Source organism: Mustela nivalis, assembly GCF_964662115.1.
Source record: "Mustela nivalis genome assembly, chromosome: 9".
NCBI classification, from domain to species: domain Eukaryota; kingdom Metazoa; phylum Chordata; class Mammalia; order Carnivora; family Mustelidae; genus Mustela; species Mustela nivalis.
This window is the reverse complement of record NC_139028.1, coordinates 78,024,917-78,046,759: the sequence shown is the minus strand read 5'-3', so window position 1 is coordinate 78,046,759 and position 21,843 is coordinate 78,024,917. Positions and strand designations below refer to the sequence as shown.

The 21,843-nt window shown below is 37.7% G+C and overlaps 1 protein-coding gene and 1 long non-coding RNA gene across 7 annotated transcripts in view; one reads left to right on the top strand and one right to left on the bottom strand.

Annotated features, from left to right (window-relative positions):
- Nucleotides 1-21,843, bottom strand: part of LOC309872724 — a 639,146-nt gene that overhangs the window by 169,829 nt on the left and 447,474 nt on the right. The gene's annotated exons all lie outside the window — the stretch shown is intronic.
- The window catches only part of PIK3C2A (phosphatidylinositol-4-phosphate 3-kinase catalytic subunit type 2 alpha), a 168,201-nt gene that overhangs the window by 115,914 nt on the left and 30,444 nt on the right, over nucleotides 1-21,843 (top strand). For 4 of the 6 annotated variants that reach the window (XM_082747221.1, XM_082747220.1, XM_082747219.1 and 1 more), the window contains 9 exons: nucleotides 4,216-4,359; nucleotides 6,063-6,111; nucleotides 6,192-6,402; nucleotides 8,710-8,832; nucleotides 9,926-10,093; nucleotides 16,524-16,635; nucleotides 17,029-17,174; nucleotides 19,991-20,179; nucleotides 21,380-21,473. In XM_082747221.1, coding sequence (XP_082603347.1) covers nucleotides 4,216-4,359; nucleotides 6,063-6,111; nucleotides 6,192-6,402; nucleotides 8,710-8,832; nucleotides 9,926-10,093; nucleotides 16,524-16,635; nucleotides 17,029-17,174; nucleotides 19,991-20,179; nucleotides 21,380-21,473 — 1,236 coding nt within the window. The remainder of the gene's footprint in view (nucleotides 1-4,215; nucleotides 4,360-6,062; nucleotides 6,112-6,191; nucleotides 6,403-8,709; nucleotides 8,833-9,925; nucleotides 10,094-16,523; nucleotides 16,636-17,028; nucleotides 17,175-19,990; nucleotides 20,180-21,379; nucleotides 21,474-21,843) is intronic. The other 2 variants (XM_082747223.1, XM_082747222.1) reach the window with 1 other exon arrangement.

Sequence of the window (21,843 nt, the reverse complement as noted above, 5' to 3'; positions counted from 1 at the left end):
GATAATGTTTCAGTTTCAACATTTGTATTCAGAGAAGGCCTTATTAAGAAGATGAAGTTGAGCAAAGAACTAGAGAGAAAGAAACTATCTGGTTTTCTAGGGGGGAAGGAGGGTGCCTAATATATATAAGGTCTGTCTGTCTAGCTAGAATAGAGTGAGGAAGAGGGGAGAGAGTGGAAACAGATCAGTTAGGAAGATATTTTATTAGCTGCAAAGGGTGGATGGGGGAAGAAACCAGGAGAGGGGCAGATTTGGATGGAAGATATGGAACTTAATTTTGGACTTTATGTTTGTGATGACTTTTGTTCATCCTTTTTTTTTTTTTTTAAGATTTTATTTATTTATTCAGAGAGAGAGAAGGGGAGAGAACAAGCACAGGCAGACAGAATGGCAGGCAGAGGCAGAGGGAGAAGCAGGCTCCCCGCTGAGCAAGGAGCCCGATGTGGGACTCGATCCCAGGACGCTGGGATCATGACCTGAGCCGAAGGCAGCTGCTTAACCAACTGAGCCACCCAGGCGTCCCAACTTTTGTTCATCTTTTTTTTTTTTTTAAAGATTTTATTTATTTGACAGAGAGATTACAAGTAGGCAGAGAGGCAGGCAGAGAGAGACAGGAGGAAGCAGGCTCCCTGCTGAGCAGAGAGCCCGATGCGGGACTCGATCCCAGGACCCTGAGATCATGACCTGAGCCGCAGGCAGTGGCTTAACCCACTGAGCCACCCAGGCGCCCCCCGACTTTTGTTCATCTTAATAGCAGTGTTAAGTAGGCAAAGCTGGATGCAGGGATCTCACAACCCTGAGATCATGACCTGAGCCGAAGTCAAGAGTCAGACACTTAACTGACTGAGCCGCTCAGATACCCCTTTGTTCCCTTTACTTTTAATGCTTTTCCTCCAGATATTTGCATGGCTTACCCATCAGTTTAAGGTCTCCATTCACTTATCACAGATGTCTTCATGACCATCTTATCTAAAATAGTGACTAAAAAATATTAATACCCACATTTTTATAGCGGTATACCCACATTTTTATTGTGGTATAATTTATATACCATAAAATGTACCCATTAGATGTATATAATTCAATGATTTCTTTTAGTAAATGCATAGAATTGTATAATTATCCCCACAATCTAGTTCTTTAGAACATTTTCATGACCCCCAAATTTTCCATTTGCTACTTTACAGTCATTCCCCATTCCCAGACCCACCCACAGATAATGCCCAGTCTGGTTCCTGCTAGATAGATTTGCCTTTAATGGAGATTTCATGTAAATGGAATCATAGCCTATGGAATCTTTTGTATCTGATTTTTTTTTCACATATCCTACTGTTTTTAAGCCCTGCCCATGTTCTATGTAAGTTGTAGTGTGTATCCAACAGTTGGCTGATTTTTTTTTTTTTATTGCTAAATACTTTCATTGTATGGATACACCATATTTTGTTTTTATCTGGCCACCAAATAATGGACATTTTGTCAGTTTACAGTTTTTAGTTATGAGTTCACATATAAATCTTTGTACATTTTAATCTAGCTTTTAGGGGAGATCAGGAAGTTCTAGAAGTTTTGATTCCTACAGGCCTTAATTTTCTAGAGATAAGGTATTAATTTATTTAAGTAAAGTGAAGTTAGGGTAGTGGCAAATGTTTTGAGCCAAGGAATAATGGTTTGGCTTCATATTCTAAGAAGAATGGTAAAGAGAACTGACCAAGAATGAGTAAAAGGAATGTTAAGTAGCATGCAAGTTCCTGCTGAAATTAGGGAATGTTGAATCTGTACAGTTCTGAGATCTTCTCTGAAAGTATTCAGCTACCTGGTAGAAGAAGCAGAGAATAGTATCTGAGCTCAAAGACTTCGCTTAGTCAGAGTGAATGTGTGAGAACAAAAGAGATTGTGATCAGAGTATGTATGATATTGCAGTTTAGATTCTGATAGAGTATAATTTGGGGGTTGAAGATGCTATGAGTTTTCCACGTGGACATTTATATAACTGAGGCTTACAGGATATAGGGTAGAAAGTCAGGGGAATATCCAGAGCAAAAATAGGGTGTACAGTGGGGGAAATGACTACATGTCAATTGTCAGGCAGATCAGGCCATTAGAGGACAAGTTAGAAGACAGGAAATATAGTAGTAGAACAGGGAAAATTAGAGAGTCATTAATTAATAAAAAGTATTTAATTACTATAAAGAGTGAAAGAGGATTCTAAAGAAGGATTTGACATATTATGGCTTGTATGCTAAATCTGGCCTATTGCCTGTTTTTGTAAATAAAGTTTTACTGGAACACAGTATTAGTCATGTATTATCAGTATCTGTTTTCACACCATAATAGCAGAGTTGAGTTGTGACAGAGAAGATGTGGCCCTCCAAGCCTAAAACGTTTACTCTCTGGCCTTTAAAAAGTTTGCCAATCATGCTTTGAGGGGTCCAACAGTAATAATAGGTGCGAAAAAGCAGCTGTTAGCTCTAGGTTGAGGAACAATGGATAGTGAAGGAATTCTAAGGACTTAGGATAGAACCTTCCCTCCAACCTCAGGCTAAAATTCAGCCCTTTTTTGGAAATCCAGCCTCTTCCAAGAGGGTTTGGCTATCTCATGGACACATGGGTTGCCTGTAGCAAAGAACCTTAATAGAGTTGTCAAATTGAGAGACCATGACCTGGGGTGGGGGTCAGCAGGTAGCAGCTGGAGCTGGTCTTTGGATCTGATGCTGGTCTGGAGCTGGAGTTGGTCTGGGATCTGATGCTGAAGTAAAAAACAGAGGACTAGACTGGGACGCCTGGGTGGCTCAGTTGGTTAAGCAGCTGCCTTCGGCTCAAGTCATAATCCCAGCGTCCTGGGATCAAGTCCCACATCAGGCTCCTTGCTCAGCCGGGAGCCTGCTTCTCTGTCTCTGCCTGCCACTCTGTCTGCGTGTGCTTGCTCTCGCTCTCTCTCTCTCTGACAAATAAATACATTTAAAAATATATATATTTTTAAAAATAGAGGACTAGAACCCTGATGAGAAGTGTCTTCATGCTGTTGTGTGAGTGTCCCTTCAGTGCCCTCTATTGACAAAACCTAACATTGTGTCAGCTGGCAAAGGAAAAATGTTGATAGGTCTAGCTTCAGTATCACAAAGTAGAGCAAAGAAAGATGGATTTGAAATTGATAGACTATAAATTGATGACTGGCACATAAAAAATGATGGGGAGTAGTATAGGAGAATGACGTGGGCCTCAAAACTGGAAAGGTTTTTGCATGAAGGTATAGGAGTAGAAGCAGAAATAAAAGTTATCTAAGCCAAAATGGGGAGCATTTTATTTACAAAAACAGACTGTCAGGTCCTGAGGATTGGATGGTAATTGGGTGTTTGAGAGAATGAGGTGGTTTTATTTAAGCATGAAGGTACAGGGGACATTTAGTTTATGGTTGCCAAGTCTCAAGGGTGGGAAAGTTTAAATTTTTACAGGATGGTACAGTACTAAGTTTCAGCCCATTCTAATAGTACTTGGCCTATAAGGTTGGCTTAAATGTTTGAGGAGTTCATTCATTATGTAAAAATGTTTCTTAATGAGATATATACTTTAAAATGAGGATGGAGGAATGGGGAGGGAGTTTTAAATATTCTTATCAGATAAATGATTTTATAATATATTTGTACATGTATACTTTTGGATCATGGTGAAATCAACAGTGGTTGAATACGCTGGAGGGATAGTCCTCAAGGAAGTTTTTTCATGAGACAAAACGTAAAAAGTGATGGTTGTACAGATGTAAACGATGCTTAAAAGTTGATTTAATGTTTCATTACTGTGGCCCAATGTTATTAATATGTGGCCAGCCTCTGAAGAACTTGGTTTCTGATACCAAATTTTTGGCAGGTAGGATTGGTGTTTTTAATATGGAACTTAATCCCAAACGAGAATGAAAAATAACTCCAGTTTTTTTTTTAATGACTTAACAATTTGTTAATAATTTATTATTCTGATGAAATTAATGGCATTTGCGTATGAATAATTATCTCGTGCAAAGTGAAAAATCAGACCCAGTTTTTCCTATTCAAAATAAAATAGGTAATTGAAAAGATTATGTTGTATCTTTTTCATCACAAAGAGGAAAGGATATCTGTTCTTAAGCACATCTAAAATGTCTAGTTTCTGATGTTATCTTTTCTGAAACAGATCCTTTAAATTCTACATACTTATGTTTATTTTACTTTTTTATTTTTAAAGAACCAGCACCGAGCTGTAGATCAAGTAATTAAAGCTGTAAGAAAAATCTGTAGCGCTTTAGATGGTGTAGAGACTCTTGCCATTACAGAAGCAGTAAAGAAGCTAAAGAGAGCAGTTAATCTTCCGAGGAGTAAAAGTGCTGATGTGAGTATTCTTTTAGTAATTAGCCTTTTGTTAAATGCAAGTATGTATTTCAGTGAGTATCTGTCACTTAAACTGGGAGATTTTTGCTTCTTCTGGACAGTGTGTTACCACTTTAACCTTGGCTTTCACTTTTAAGTTGATTTGGTCACTTACTTGGTAAAGTTGGGAATTCCTGAGAGGACATGGGCTGCTTTGGAAGGGCTTTGTGAGGGTTGATATTGAATACATGGATGTCAAACTATAAACTTTTAATGTGTGAAGGAGGAATTGTGGCATAAACAAGTTGGTTAGAGAGTTCAAGGTGTATACTGAGCTTCAGAACCTGGGTGGTTATAGTTTCCATTTGTCCTTCTGGGTGGAAACGTCCATGACTGCCCATGGGAGAAGTTCTACTTTGGCGATAACCTCTTCCTCTTGAAAATATCCAGAAACCTCACTAATAGTGACTTATTGCCTCAGAAACAACCAGCTTGGGAGTCCTTTCCTGATATCATACTGTTGCTTTTAGTAAAAGCTCTCCCTATGCTATTTCCATGGGGATTTAATTACCTCTGTTCATAGGGTTATTCATAGCTCTGATAAAAGGATGAGAGAAGGTGGATTCCAAGACACAATAAATTTAACAGAAGGAAAAGTTATATTGATGGTATGCCTTTCAGCATATCTAAGAGAAAGCTTTATCGATTCATTCTCACAGAGAGCCTATCTATAGGGTATATAGAAATTTGGGTCTCTTTTCTCTTCTCTCTCTCTCTCAGTCTCTCTCTCTCTTTTTTTTTTTTTTTTAAGAGAGGGAGAGAGAGGCAGAGGAGGGACAGAAGGAGAGGGAGAAAGAGTCCTAAGCAGACTCTGCAGTGAGTGCAGAGCCCGACACAGTGTGACCTGAAGATCATGACCTGAGCCAAAACTGAGTCAGACAATCAACCAGCTGTGCCACCCAGGCGTCCCATTTTAAGATTTTTATTTATTTATTTATTTATTTATTTATTTTATTTTATTTTATTTTATTTTTTTTATTTATTTATTTGACAGAGAGAGATCACAAGTAGGCAGAGAGGCAGGCAGAGAGAGAGAGAGGAGGAAGCAGGCTCCCTGCTGAGCAGAGAGCCCGATGCGGGACTCAATCCCAGGACCCCGAGATCATGACCCGAGCCGAAGGCAGCGGCTTAACCCACTGAGCCACCCAGGAGTCCCTATTTATTTTCAATTTGACAGCACAAGCAGGGGGAGCGGCAGGGAGAGGGAGAAACAGTATCCCTGCTGAGCAGAGAGCCCGATGTGGGGCTCAGTCCCAGGACACTGGGATCATGACCAGAACCAAAGGCAAATGCTTAACCGACTGAGCTACTCAGGCACCGCAAAGATACTCTTACTATACTAATAGTAAAGCAACTAATGGAATATCAAGCATCATATTAGTGTATTTATCACTTTTGGGTTTCAAATCTTAATTACTAGACTGATTGAATGAAGCAGATTTTGTTGAGTTTCTGTATCATGCACTAATTTTCAGTTACTCTGATGTTCTTGATAACTAAAAATAATTTGTTTATTTGGGGGTTTTCACCCCTTTTTGCATTTTTGGTTTGTTTTATTCTGCAGGAACTTTTGGGAGGTTTGGGAGGTTTCCTGTAATTTAATTTTTACCTTTAATTTCAGTACATATGGGCAATTTTCTGACTAATTTATATGTGTGCATGCAGGTGACTTCACTGTCTGGAGAAGGAGATATTAGTAAGAGTTCATCTAGGGGTATGTCTTTAAGTTCTTTAAATTTTAGCAACAATTGTTGGGTTTTTTGGAAATTATATTAACAATTTCTTTAAATCTAGGATCACTGAATTCTGAAAACCCTGTTCAAGTAAGCATCGACCAGTTAACTGCAGCAATTTATGATCTTCTCAGACTCCATGCAAATTGTGGTAGGAGTCCTACAAACTGTGCCCAAAGTAACAGGAATGTCAAGGAGGCTTGGACAACAACAGAACAGCTTCAGTTTACAATTTTTGCTGCACATGGAATTTCGAGTAATTGGGTATCAAAGTAAGTAAGTGTTTAAAATGGAGTATGTACAGCTTTACCCAGAAGCTGTTCTAATTCTATAAAATGTCAGCCATGAACTGTTCTCTTAATATTTAAGTGGATGATATAGGAATTAACAGATACCTTTGTGGTTTTCATAAAAATTACAGAGATGTTTGAAGCTGTTGCAATAAAAAATACCACTCACTACATGCATAAAAAGGCAGGAAAATACATGTGTAAGTTTATAAAGACAAACACTAATAAACTAGTCAATTTATGACTGTTATTTTTCAGCCTTTCCTTTAGAAAAGGCAATTTACTGATTGCTAGGCTTTGAAGTCTATAAGAGCATATGTCTTCTACTGAATTTTTTTTTTTTAAGATTTTATTTATTTGACAGATCACAAGTAGGCAGAGAGGCAGGCATAGAGAGAGAGGAGGAAGCAGGCTCCCTGCTGAGCAGAGAGCAGATACAGGGCTCCATCCCAGGAGTCTGGGATCATGATCTGAGCCGAAGGCAGAGACTTTAACCCACTGAGCCACCCAAGCACCCCTCTTCTACTGAACTTTTAATATGGGCTTTTCCTTTTTTATTTTATTTTTTTAAAGATTTTATGTATTTATTTGACAGAGATCACAAGTAGGCAGAGAGGCAGGCAGAGAGAGAGGAAGGGAAACAGGCTCCCTGCTGAGCAGATACAGGGCTCCATCCCAGGAGCCTGGGATCATAACCTGAGCCAAAGGCGGAAGGTTTAACCCACTGAGCCACCCCAGCACCCTGCCTTTTTTATTTTTTTGTCAGTGCTACAAAGTTTGCCAGCTTCAGCTTATGAAATGACTAATATAAACTGAAAAGTCTGAATTGAATATTTTTAATGAAATAGTTCCATAATAACTTAATGCTATAAAGTAAAATAAAGACTAGTGAATAGATACTGAACATACATTCTGCTTAAATTGAGCTTTAGATTAGTAAACTAGAATACATAATTACTTGAAAGTGATATAATAACATTCAGTAAATATTTACTGAATACCATCTTTGGGCAGTGTTCTTCATACTAGGGATTCAACAGTAAACCAGGCAACAGAAGAATCTCTGCCCTCTTGGGACTTGCCTTTATATGGATACTACTGCCATGTGAAGGTGTTTAATTCTTTTAAATGTTAGAGGTGTAATACCTTCCACATCCTCCATACAGATTCTTATATACACACAAATTTGGGGATACTAATGAGGAAAATAGATACTTGGTAGAAGACAATACAGAAAACTGCAATGATAATTAAGATGGAAGGAAAGTAAAATGGTGAAGAAAAGAGTGAGATTGAGAAAGGTAGTCACATAGTTAACTAGAGGAGTTTTGTGAACCAGTGAGATCAGATTTAAAATATATTCCAGGGACGCCTGGGTGGCTCAGTTGGTTAAGCAGCTGCCTTCGGCTCAGGGGGCTCAGGTCATGATCCCGGCGTCCTGGGATCGAGTCCCACATCGGGCTCCTTGCTCGGCAGGGAGCCTGCCTCTCCCTCTGTCTCTGCCTGCCATTCTGTCTGCCTGTGCTTGCTCTCTCTCCCCCTCTCTCTGACAAATAAATAAATAAAATCTTTTATTAAATAAATAAATAAATAAAAATAAAATATATTCCAAATGATTAATAGATTGAATATATGAACGAAATGGTTAATGTGTAAGCCTAGCAGTAAGTTAGAAATGTAGGAGAATACAGTTTTATTGACCCAAGGCTCCTAGCCTGGAAGATTGCCTGACGGTATCCAACCAGCTCTGTATTTGTGGCAATTAGGGGCTAAATCATTGCTGTCTAATGAGAATACAATAGCATATATTCCATGGATGGAAGACTCCTAATAGATTAGAAGACTGGCTCAGTGCAAGTCAGGTCCATGCATTAGTATGCTTAACTGACTCTAGTTACTTAGCAAAGAAAATAGCACCTACAGAAGATAATGTTTCTACTTTCTCTTCTAAGAATTTACCTAGAAATAAATAATTATTCAGTGCCATTCAGCTAAAATCTAAAGTGAATAACTGATGACAAAGTTGTGAGGAGGTTTCTAGCGCAGCCGCCTTAGACTTGCACTTGGGCATACACGTTTCCTTCTGTATTCCAAATCCTCTGCTATACTTTTTCTTTATTTTTGTAGCATTTGCAGTAGTTGAATTTTAGATGTTTTCCAAAAATTCAGATGAATGGTGGCCAGATAATTTCAGATAATAATCACTTTTAGAGAAAAATGGCTAATGATATGCATTTGTATCAGTTAACAAATTTGTATTATCAAATTAAAAAATCTTTCTTTTCTCAGTTATGAAAAATACTACTTGATATGTTCCCTATCTCACAATGGAAAGGATCTTTTTAAGCCTATTCAGTCAAAGAAGGTTGGCACTTATAAGAATTTCTTCTATCTTATTAAATGGGATGAACTGTAAGTGAAAGTTTTGGCTTTTTATTTTTTCAGTATGCCCTCTTTTTTCCATGTATGCATCCTACTTTTCATTTTTATCACAATTTCCATTAAAGTCCACTAAATTCTTGTATCTTAAGGTCTCTCCTAGATGATATACTATAGAAGAGACAAATTTTCATTTAAAAATCTGAAATACTGTTCTGAAAAATGTGCATATTGTTAAATTACAGAACATGCCATTAATTGTTCTTAGACATTTGTCAAGCGAAAACTATAAATTTACATATAATTGTACACAGATACCATAGAAATACGGTTTTCATAACATTGCTTAGTTTAGTATTTATTCTGTAATATTGTATATATGAAGCCTAGTTCTTGTTAACATTAGAAAACTAAATCCATGTACAAGATACTTTGCACTGTTAATATTTTTAAAATACTGTTTTTAAACTAAGGGGATGCTTTCACCATTTAGGGAGGTATGTAATTGCAGAACTTTTTATTCTGCATTTATTAAGTGTTTTCCTATTTTTACTTTTTTAAATTACAAAAATAACGCATCTTTGAAAATAATAATACAAAAATATGTATGGGTAAAAACGGTATCATTTTATTTCCAATACTTAACCATCTTATGACTCCTCAGAGTGACCACTTTTGACCCAATGTATCCTTTCAGACTTAAAAAATTTACAAAGGTAAACATACATGTCTGCCCTTGTTTGTGTGTGTGTATATATCTATATTAATGTGTAAAATACATTATATATATATGTATATCTGAATCAGAAATACTCAATCATCTAGTTTTTCCTAAAGGCAATAAAAATGACTATTATTTTCTCTAGAAGTTGACAGTATCAAGTCTTGAGAAAATGCACTAAGAAATTTTTTAAGAACTATTACATATTTGAAATTTTAATGAAATTTATTTAAGACTTTTATAGTAGATATTGGCCAAACTTGCTGCTTAAGTAAAAGTTACGCAGGATTAAAGATTTTTTGATAAGTCAAATGAAATGCCTAAAATTGTCAGTCTCATTAAATGGTTAAATTTCATATTTGATCTAATTTGACTTTTCTATTAATACATTTTTTCCCCCCTTAGAATCATTTTTCCCATCCAGATATCACAATTGCCATTAGAATCACTTCTTCACCTTACTCTTTTTGGAATTTTAAATCAGAGCAGTGGAAGTTCCCCTGATTCTAATAAGCAGAGAAAGGGGCCAGAAGCCTTGGGCAAAGTTTCTTTACCTCTTTTTGATTTTAAACGGTAAGTTTTACTGAGTTATGAGTTACTATGGACACATCTGCAACATCAGAATTGGCTAGAGAGGGGCCCTGGGTGGCTCAGTGGGTTAAGCCCCTGCCTTCGGCTCTGGTCATGATCCCAGAGTCCTGGGATCGAGTCCTGCATCGGGCTCTCTGCTCAGCAGGGAGCCTGCTTCCCTCTCTCTCTCTCTCTTCCTGCCTGCCTCTCTGTCTCCTTGTGATCTCTCTCTGTCAAATTAACAAATAAAATCTTGAAAGAAAAAAAAAAGAATTGGCTAGAGAATAGCATGGGGAACAATGACATATATGAGATAATGAGCTACCTCAGTTTTTGCAGTATGAATAAAAGGAGGTTATTTCAGAGACATGGATCAGAAGAAATCACAAAGTAACTCTGCTATAATTTGAACATATCTACCTGGGTACTTAGAAGATTGTTTGCCACTCGCTATTCCAGGAGAAAAGCAGCAGCCAGTTTATGCTCTGTCATTTATGCAGAGTACTATGTTTTTGACATAATAGTCATGGTCTTAGAAGTTTCCCTGATACCAATAAAACAACTCCCATTTTTCCTCTTCTCATACTTTTCCCATTCTTCTCCAGAATTTCAGAGTCTACAGCTGCACATTATTTCCTTCTCTTTTCCTAACTGATCTACCCTTGCTGCTGTGGGCCCTGGCCTTTAACCTCCAAAAGTCTCCCATATGTTCAAAACCTTATTGATCCTTTGGGGTAAAGGAATTCCTTTTGAGCCTTGTATCTAATAGCCCTGCGGTAGTATAATTTATCTGGCCTTTCAACTATTTTAATTATGTTTTAAGTAGTATGTTCCATGAAACTATCAAGTATCTATCTAAATGAGGGAAAAAAAATTTTGAATAAGCTCCAGATATTTTTCATACAGTACACAATAATATTTTGCCGAGTGATAACACATTAGCATATTGAAGTATCTCTATAAAGTTGTGCAGTCAAGAAACCTATTATGTTTACTAACAGTAGTACTGTAATGACAAACACAGCATTTGTTATGCTAGGTATTAGTCTAAATGCTGTATATGTATTACACCAACCCTAAGTGTAGGGTTACTGCCTAGGAAGGCAGGTGTTACTATCCCTTTTTACAGAGGGGAAATCAAAGTAGAGTGAGCTTAAGTGACTTGCCCTAGGGTACTTAGCTAATAAGTAGAATTGGGATTTGAATCTAAGCAGTCTGGCCTCAGGTTCTGTGTCCTTATTACCCTAAGTTGCTATTCTCAAATTTATTTGATACCATGGTACTTTTTGTTGTTCTGGAATATATGCTCTAAAACACTGTATTCTGTGGGACAGTTTGAGAAGTGATTTAATAACTTATCTGTTCTATAATAAAAATAAAGAATGAAAAAATATTTGCTAATCTAGTTCTTTTTCCTCTTAAATGGCAAATACACTGTGGTTTTCTAGTAATCATTTATTAAAATCATATATTTGAAACATTGACTTCACAAATTTTGTTCTTTTTCTTTCCTTTTTTTTTTTTAATTTTAAAGATTTTTAATTTAGTGAGAGAGAGGCAGTGAGAGAGAGCAGAGGGAGGAGAAGGTCAGAGGGAGAAGCAGACTCCCTGTGGAGCTGGGAGTCCAGTGTGGGACTTGATCCTAGGACTCCAGGATCGTGACCTGAGCCTAAGGCAGTCGTCCAACCAACTGAGCCACCCTGTCGTCTCCACAAATTTTGTTCTTAAAATGTTCTTTTCCTATGTACTTAAACATAGCATTTATTCCTTTATTTTTCTCTCTTTAGTTACTTTCCTCCCATTTGAGGAGGCAGTATTAGATTTTTTTATCTGCTACCTTTAGGTAAGCTCAAATTTTACTTGCTATCTGAAAGTAATTCTAAACCACCAAAGGCTAGAGAAAAGTAGTTGAAGTTATTATCACTAAGGATGAGTATTTAGATCTTTTGCTAAATATAATCCATAATTACTCTAAAACAGAATATTGGGGACGCCTGGGTGGCTCAGTTGGTTGGAAGACTGCCTTTGACTCAGGTCATGATCCCGAAGGCCCCAGAATCGAGTCCAGCATGGGGCTCCCAGCTCCACAGGGAGTCTGCTTCTCTCTGACCTCCTCACTCAGCTCTCTCTCACTGTCTCTCTCTCAAATAAATAAATAAAATCTTTAAAAATAAATAAATAAAACAATATTGGCCATGTGGAGGAGGGAAATTGTGTTCTCAATTGTGGTGAATTAGTGTCAGGGAACAGTTATGTGAGAAAATTAAATAATTGCATCATTATCATTAATTTTTATGAATAAGTTAGTTCTGGGGCACCCGGTGGTTCAGTCATTTAAGCATCTACCTTCAGCTCAGGTCATGATCCCATGAGTCTGGGGATCAAGCCCTACCTACCTCTGGCTCCATGCTCATCAGGGGAGTCTGCTGCTCTCTCTCCCTCTGTGCCTCCTCTGCTTGCATGCTCGTCCACTCACACGCATGCTTTCGCGCTCTCTCGCACGTGCATGCGCATGCTCACTTTCTCAAATCTTTTTTCTTCTTAAGATTTTATTTATTTATTTGACAGACAGAGATCACAAGTAGGCAGAGAGGCAGGCAGAGAGAAAGGAGAAAGCAGGCCCTGCAGAGCAGAGAACCCGATGTGGGGCTTGATCTCAGGACCATGGGATCGTGACCTGAGCGGAAGGCAGAGGCTTTAACCCACTGAGCCACCCAGGCAGTTGACTTTTGTTAGACAAATAGTCTGCATCCAGCACTCTGCTATTAAAACAATAAGCAGATGGCATTAAGCTTGAGATTTTGCCAAATAGTGCAATTGGTCTAGGTAGGTAATGTTGTTAGGTCCTAGCATTCAAGAAACATTCAAAGGGAAGATGGTTAAACATTAATTCAAAATGTTAATGATTTAATTCAGTTAACTTATTATAGTACAGTGATCAGAAATCTTGGTCTTGAAATTCTTTCTAAAAATAACTTACGTTGGGGTGCGTGGGAGGCTCAGTCAGGTGTCTGTCTGTGGCTCAGGTCATGATCCCAGGGTATGGGATGGAGCCTCGCATGGAATTGGGCTCTCTGCTCAGCAGGGGAGCCTGCTTCTCCCTCTCCGTCTGCTTGTGTGCTCTCTCTCTTGCTCATTCTGTCTCTCAAATAAATAAATAAAATCTTAAAATAAAAATAATAATGTTTAAGGTGTAGCCTGCATACAACCTGATAAAGTCACTCTCAGAGGGAAGCCAAAAAACTTAGAGGCATTTCAGTCAGCTTCAATAACAGATGAGTTCTTAACTCATTTTTAAATAAAGAGAACCAAGCGTTTAACCTGCCTTTCCTTAGTAGTTGTAATTCAGGGTTACCAAATAATTGATGTGAGAAAGTTTATAAAAAAAATTCCAGCTAATAGATGATTAAGAAATGATAGAATATCACAATTTTGTAACCCCTACTGAAATAATAGATTTAGGCCAGGGTTTCTCAGTCTTGGCACTATTGATATTTTGGGCCAGATCATTCTTTGCTGTGGGAGACTGTCCTGTGCATTGTAGGATGTTTGGCAGCATCCCTGTCTTCTGCCCACTGTTTGCCAATACTGTCCCCTAGTTACCAACCAATAGTGCCTCCAGACCTTGCCAAATATCCACGGGGGTGGGCAGAATCACTCTTGGTTGAAAACCATTGATTTAAGGATTATCAGTGCTTGCTTAAAGCCATTAAGTGATTAACTTTTCTGGAACTTCATAATGGGTAGTTTAGACTGACTGGGCCCAAACAAACTGATGATCTTCACAGAAAGAGAGAGAAACCAAACAGTGTCTTTCTTTATTTGATGTAATAGGAAGTAGTATGCGATTTTACCTTTATTTAAGTATTCTTGCCAGATAACTAAACCTGAATCAGATCAAGCTTCTAGATCTAACTACTACTCTACGAAAGTGTAGGAGATAAAGGGACATCCTAAATGACACTAGAGGAATGCAATCAGTTAAATTCAGGATATAGAAAATTCTTAGAACAAAAGACCTGGTTTTTTTCAACAAATGGCAATGATTAAAAAAAAGAGAGGAAGAATGTAGAGATAAAAATAAAAATAAAGCAAACTTTTTCTGTAAAGAGGACCAGGTGGAAGTAGTTCAGTCTTTGCAGGTCATAATACACTTGACACTTGAATAACAGGGTGGGGGTGAGCAGTGCCTTTTTGCCCTGCACCCCCCCCATGTGGTCAAAACCTGCAAATAACTTAGACTCCCCCAAAACTCAACTAGTAGCCTGCTGTTGACCAGAAGCCTTACTTATTTATTTGACAGAGATACAGCAAGAGAGGGAATACAAGCAAGGCGAGTGGGAGAGGGAGAAGCAGGCAGAGGCTTAAAGACTGATCCATCCAGGTGCCCGTTACATAGTATATTCTTAAAGTGAGATAGAGAAAAGAAGATGTTATTAAGGTCATAAGAGAAAATATATTTATAGTACTGTATTGAAAAAAATGAGTGGACCTGCACAGTTCAAGGGTGTTATTCAAGGGTTAATTGTATTCTTTGTCACAAATGCAAAATCAAAGGCAAAAAGCAACAGTAGTCAATAAATGAGTGTGGCTTCCTTCTGATAAAAGTTTATTTACAAAACCAGGTGACAGGTCTGGAGTTAGGCCCTTAAATTAAAATATACTTAAAAAGACATCATCCAGGGGCGCCTGGGTGGCTCAGTTGGTTAAGCGACTGCCTTCGGCTCGGGTCATGATCCTGGAGTTCAAGGATCCAGTCCCACGTCGGGCTCCCAGCTCCATGGGGAGTCTGCTTCTCCCTCTGACCTCTTCCCCTCTCATGCTCTCTCTCACTCTCTCTCAAGTAAATAAATAAAATTTAAAAAAAAAAAAGACATCATCCAAATGCAGTGTTGGAAGTTGCTTGGATCTTTATTCAAACAGCCAACTTTACTTTTTTTTTTAAAGATTTTATTTATTTATTTGACACAGAGAGAGAGGGATCACAAGTAGACAGAGAGGCAGGCAGAGAGAGAGAGGGAAGCAGGCTCCCCGCCTAGCAGAGAGCCCGATGCGGGGCTTGATCCCATGTCCCTGAGACCATGACCTGAGCCAAAGGCAGAGGCTTTAACCCACTGAGCCACCCAGGTGCCCCCAAACAGCCAACTTTAAATAAACTTTTGAGACAATGAAACTTGAATACTGATACTGACAGATAGCTAGTGATTTTAAGTAATTGTTAATTATTTTAGGAGTGATAATGGTGTACTTATTTTAAAATAAAACAGTGTTTATTGTTTAGAGAGATCTAAAAGTATTTACAGATGAAATAATATCAGAATTTGCATTAAAATCTAGTTGGGGGTGAGGGTGGATCTGAAAAAGAATATAATGTGTCGGAGATTTAAAGGCTGTTAACCTTCGAGAGAAAACACTAAGACTTGAGTCTAGTTTTGTAAAGGATATTTGCTGTTGGGATAAAAGGAATAAAGTTTGATGAAGTTCATAGTTTTCTTTATATATCTCGTGATATTTTTCAGAAATTTATTCTGTGTAAAGATATATCAATGTCTTACTGATAAATGTTTTTAATTTAAATTGGTAGTTTAGGGTAAGGGTCAGCACATTCCCGTGTACTGCCTGTGTTTTGTAAATAACAGTTTTGTTAGATCACAGTATACATTATTTATGTATTGTTCGTGGCTACTTTTGCAGTATAACAGCAAAGTTAAGTCTGCAACAGATTGTCTGACCCAAAAAGCCCCAAATGTTTGCCATCTGACCCTTTACCAAAAAGGCTTGCTGATTCCTGGTTTAGAGCACAGATACAACTTCTCTTTTGAGATGATTAGTGTTTGGTTGCAAAGTATACTGTATTGGTTTCCTTGGCATGTGGTTTGTTCTTAAGGTGAAAGGGAGCCGTTATGTAATCCAAATTATTACCTTGAGATGTATTCCATTGTAGATCTTTAAAGACTGTTCTTCACCTTTCTATTTATAAATGTTGCTTTGGGTCGGGGAGGGGGACCAAGGGTGGGGTGCCTGCTAGCTCAGTCAGGAGACAGTTCAACTCTTGATCTCATTTTAAAGTTGCTTTGGGAACAAGTGCATCTGAGTCTTTACCCTCTTGTGTTCTATCCTTAACCCCATTCTTCCCAAGATCCACTATTTCATTCTTCCTTCCCTTTGTCCCAACCCCCACTCATCAATACATTTACTTGAAGTATTAATACTCTATGTAGAGTGACTCTGGTATGTTCTTAAAGATGATACTTTTATCTAATGGATGCTTAATAAATGTTTGGATAAATGTTTCAAATTCATTCCCATGTAATGTTAGTTTTTTGGGGTGTGTGTGCGTGTGTGTGTGATGTGAATTTTGAAGCAGTTTTTAAAATGAAAACTACAAAAATAAAATGAAAGCTACAGTATTCTTCTGTCTACATTCATGAAGGTTTTTAACATGTGGAACTAAGCTTCTGTATCTCTGGACTTCGTCACATACAAATCCTGTTACTGGAACAGTACCCAGAAAAGGCTATGTGATGGAAAGAATAGTGTTACAGGTAATGGTACTTATTCATACATGAGGAGGTTGAGATTTCTTATTAAGATATATATGTATTTCATGAATTAGATTGTTAACTAAAGAAGCCTAATTGGTCTTGTTTGATCTTAGGACCTGTCTTCAATTTAAATGTTAATAAACCATTTCCTGTTTCTGGAAACAGCAAAAAAAAAAGGGGGGGGGGCTTGTATTCATCCCATGTAATATATGTGCCTTTGAAAATTACCAGTGATGATAATCACTTTCAGCAAAAGGACAGGAAGTATTAATTCAATATTTAATCTAATAGTCACCCTGATGGCTCAGAATCCATTTTCTCAAAGACAAATTAATGTGGCAGATATGTGGACTCTTTAGCTGCAGTCTGATAAACCTCTGTTAAATTTTTAAGGTTGATTTTCCTTCTCCTATGTTTGATGTCATCTATACTACTCCTCAAGTTGACAGAAGCATCATACAGCAACACAACTTAGAAACACTGGAGAACGATATAAAAGGGAAACTTCTTGATATTATTCATAGAGACTCATCACTTGGGTATGCTCCTTCGATTTTTGTTTTGCCTGGGTATTTTCTTACATTGTAAATCTCAAGTTAATTGTTTGTTTGATTGTTTTAAGATTTTTATTTATTTATTTATTTGACAGGGAGAGATCACAAGTAGGCAGAGCAGCAGGCAGAGCAAGAGAGGGGAAGCAGGCTCCCTGCTGAGCAGAGAGCCCCAGGACCCTGAGATCATGACCTGAGCCAAAGGCAGAGGCTATAACCCACTAAGCCACCCAGGCGCCCCTCAAGTTAATAGTTTATTAAATGCTCCGATTTAGTTCATGATTTAGTCATCTTGGTATGGAAAGTTTTCTTGTTGTTTTTAATTCTATAAAAACCCATATAACTACATAAAACTCTTTTTTTTAAAGATTTTATTTATTTATTTGTTAGAGAGAGTTCGAGCACAGGCAAACAGAGTGGTAGGCAGAGGCAGAGGGAGAAGCAGGCTCCCAGCTGAGCAAGGAGCCCAATGCAGGTCAATCCCAGGATGCTGGGATCATGACCAGAGCCAAAGGCAGCCACTCAACCAACTGAGCCACCCAGGCATCCCTAACTAGGTAAAACTTTTTAAAAATTTGTACAAGTCAGGGGCGCCTGGATGGCTCGGTGGGTTAAAGCCTCTGCCTTCGGCTCAGGTCATGATCCCAGGGTCCTAGGATCCAGCCCCTCATCGGGCTCTCTGCTCAGCAGGAGGCCTGCTTCCTCCTCTCTCTGCCTGCTTCTCTGCCTACTTGTGATCTCCGTCTGTCAAATAAATAAATAAAATCTTAAAAAAAAAAATTTGTACAAGTCAAACTTTTACATGATCAAAAGGCAAACAACATTGAGAACTAAATTAACAGTAAATATCAATAGATTTTAAAAATATATATATAAAGAACTTCAGTTTTTTAGACAATAGACAAACCAACTTAGTAATAGAAAGAATGTGACTAGATAATTTTTTGGAAAAGAAATACAGTGCCTTTTGAAGCGCCTGGGTGGCTCAGTGGGTTAAAGCCTCTGCCTTCGGCTCAGGTCATGATCCCAGGGTCCTGGGATCGAGCCCCGCGTTGGCTCTCTGCTCAGCAGGGAGCCTGCTTCCTCCCTCTCTCTCTGCCTGTCTCTTTGCCTATTTGGTGATCTCTGTCTGTCAAATAAATAAATAAATAAAATCTTTATTAAAAAAAAAAATACAGTGCCTTTTAAATATCTGAGAAGATGTTTGACCCCTCAGTAATCAAGAAAAGGAAAATTACTGCAATATAGTATTTTATACACATGTCTTAGATGAAAATTAAAATGTCTCATCATATAAAGTATTGATGAGGATACAGAAAAATGGGACTTAAACTGTTGGCTATGGCACTTTGGGAGATCAAAATCGATAAAGGTCACAGTGTACATAGTCTGTAACCTAGTGGTTATAGTTCCATTTAATTATGTCTTCAAGAAAACCTTTTATATTTGCTTATGGGGTAAAGAATATTCATTGAGGTATTTGGATTATTGTAAGTGACAGTGAGTGTCCATCAGTAAATGTTTAATTATTGTACCTTTATCCAGTGCAGTATTATATAACTATTAAGAATGAACTTATAGGGATGCCTGAGTGGCTCAGTTGGTTAGACCACTGCCTTCGGCTCAGGTCATGATCCTGGAATCCCAGGATCAAGTTCCGCATCAGGCTCCACGGGGATTCTGCTTCTCCCTCTGACCTTCTCCTCACTCATGCTCTCTCTCACTGTCTCTCAAATAAATAAATAAAATCTTAAAAAAAAAAAAAACTTACAGCTAGCTGTGTATACTAATAGGTAAGATGTTAAATGAAGAAAGCAAGGAGCAGAATAGTTTATGTGGTATGTTACTATTTACGTAAAGAAAAAAGAATCTACACATACCTATGTATATGCTTTTTATATCAATAGACTATCTCTGGAAGGATATGCAATCTTTGTGTTTTTTGTTTTTTGTTTAAGATTTTATTTATTTGACAGAGATCACAAGTAGACAAAGAGGGAGAAGCAGGCTCCCTGTTGAGCAGAGAGGCTCAATCCCAGGACCCTGAGATCATGACCTGAGGCAAAGGCAGAGGCTTAACGCACTGAGCCACGCAGACGCACCAAGGATATACAGTCTAATAAGGCAGTTGTCACTGGGAGGGGAACTGGCGGGAGAGACTTTAACTGTGCACCTTTTTGGAATATTTGCATTTTTTCAGTTCTCCACATGACATGAATGCATCAGTACATGTATTTATACACAAAAGTAGATGGATGGGGGTAGTAAAATAGTGAATATTTCATCACATAAACATTTGTCATTAAGACTGAATTAGAGTCTTCCAAACAAATACTTCTCATTTTGAATGTTCCTCATTTGAGCTGAATAATCATCTTCTAAAATCATCTTCTAATATGTAATAGCTTTTTTTTTTGCATGATATTTGATTTTACTTGTATAAAATGGATGATATCCTTGCTATCTTGTAGGGTGGGTTCTGCTTATTCAACTCTGATTTCTAGTGCTTGGCATCTGGTTAGAGTTCAATAAATGATATTTTATCATACTGAATTATCCTTCATTTTCATAACTAAGACTTTTATCAAGGCAGAATGATTTCTTTCTATCCCCCAAATTAGAGTAAATTAGTAGTGTTTGCTGTATATTGCATTTTTCTATTCAAAATTAGTATTAATGATTCTACCAAGAAGTGGCTGTCCTAAAATGAATAAATAAATTTCTTTTTTGTATTTTTAATCATTGAGATTATAACTGTCATTATGATATCATTGAGAAGTGATTTAATTTTGTCATATATGCAGACTTTCTAAAGAAGATAAAGCCTTTTTGTGGGAGAAACGCTATTATTGCCTCAAACACCCAAATTCTCTTCCTAAAGTACTAGCAAGTGCCCCAAACTGGAAATGGGTTAATCTTGCCAAAACTTACTCACTGCTTCAGCAATGGCCTCCCTTAAACCCACTGACTGCTTTGGAGCTACTTGACTCAAAGTAAGTTAACCATGAGTGAATGTACTTGCTCTATTTTATTGTTATCATTTTTTCCAATAGGGTATATTATTTTGCAGGAGTATTTCCCTTTGTTTTACCATGAACGCAATTCAGTACAATATAAATGTGTAAGTGTGTATTTTTATAAACATACTTTTTGTGCTGGGGTGTTTTTCTTGTTGTTTTTTTTTTTTAAGATTTTATTTATTTATTTGACAGGCAGAGAGGTGGACAGAGAGAGAGGGAGGAAGGGACACAGGCTCCCTGCTGAGCAGAGAGCCCGATGCAGCCTCCATCCCAATCATGACCTGAGCTGAAAGCAGAGGCTGTTAACCTACTGAGCCACCCAGGCACCCTGTGCTAGGGTTATTAAAAAGAGATGTCATGGGGAGCCTGGCTGCCTCCGTTGGTGGAACATGGGACTTTTGATCTTGGGTGGGGGGGCAGTTAGGAGTTCAAGCACCACACTGGGTGTAAAGTTCACTTTTAAAAATTAGGAAAAGAATAGAGTTGTCCTATCATTTTAAACTAACCCAGATCCAGCCTCACATCAGGCTCCCTGCTTAGTGGGGAGTCTGCTTCTCCCTTGGTCTCTCCTTCACCCTGTTCATGCTCTCTCACCCTGCTTGTCCTCGCCAGCTCTCACTCTCTCAGTTAATAAAAAAAACTTTCAAAAAAAAATAATAAAACTAGCCTAAAGAGGGATTTAAGTTCTAAATTTTGAATAATTTGTTACATTTTTTTATGATATGGGTCAAAATTTTCATAATTAAACAGTTTCTGAACAGTCCTGAAGTTGAATTTGTATAGTACAGGAAGATTTTTCTTCCTTAAAAAAAAAAAAAAAGAAAGATGATTGCTTTTGAATAAAGAGCTATTTGAATATTCTTTGTCACATATAGATTAAGATTGTGTTTTTAGGAAATATAATTTCAGGGGCGCCTGAGTGGCTCAGTTGGTTAAGCATTTGCTTTTGGTTCAGGTCATGATTCCATGGTCCTGGGATTGAGCCCTGCATCAGGCTCCTTGCTCAGCAAAGGGCCTGCTTCTCCCTCTCCCTCTGCCCCTGCTCCTGTGTGCTCTCTATCTTACTTACTTTCCTCAAATAAATAAATAAAATCTTAAAAAAAAAAAAAAGGAAATGCAGCTTCACTAGAAAGAAATCACCGTTAAATCTTGATTTTTGTGGTGCTTCTTTAGATTTGCAGATCAGGAAGTGAGGTCTATAGCTGTGACCTGGATTGAGGCTATAAGTGATGATGAACTAACTGATCTTCTTCCACAGTTTGTACAGGTATGTTTTTTACTGGTTTACCTGTTCACCTTACTCTCCACCCATTTTTTATGAGTAGAGAACTTGCTAAAGGATCTCCATTCTGTTGTGATTAAAAGTACTTTTGTGGGAATGTTTAGGTACCTTAGGTTTGGATGTAGTATGATTTTTTTTCCACTATTGTTAACTGCCCCACTTGAATATTTTATATACAAACACACACACCTAGATTTTTAATTCTTACGTTTTTAGATTCTCAGAACAAACCAGACTTGAACTTTTCTTTGATTTTTCTTTATTAGCCATTTAAACGTAACTAATGAATATTAAACCTACACCTTTCTTCTTGACTTTATAACATATATAGCCTAAGTTAATTCATCTATTTCAT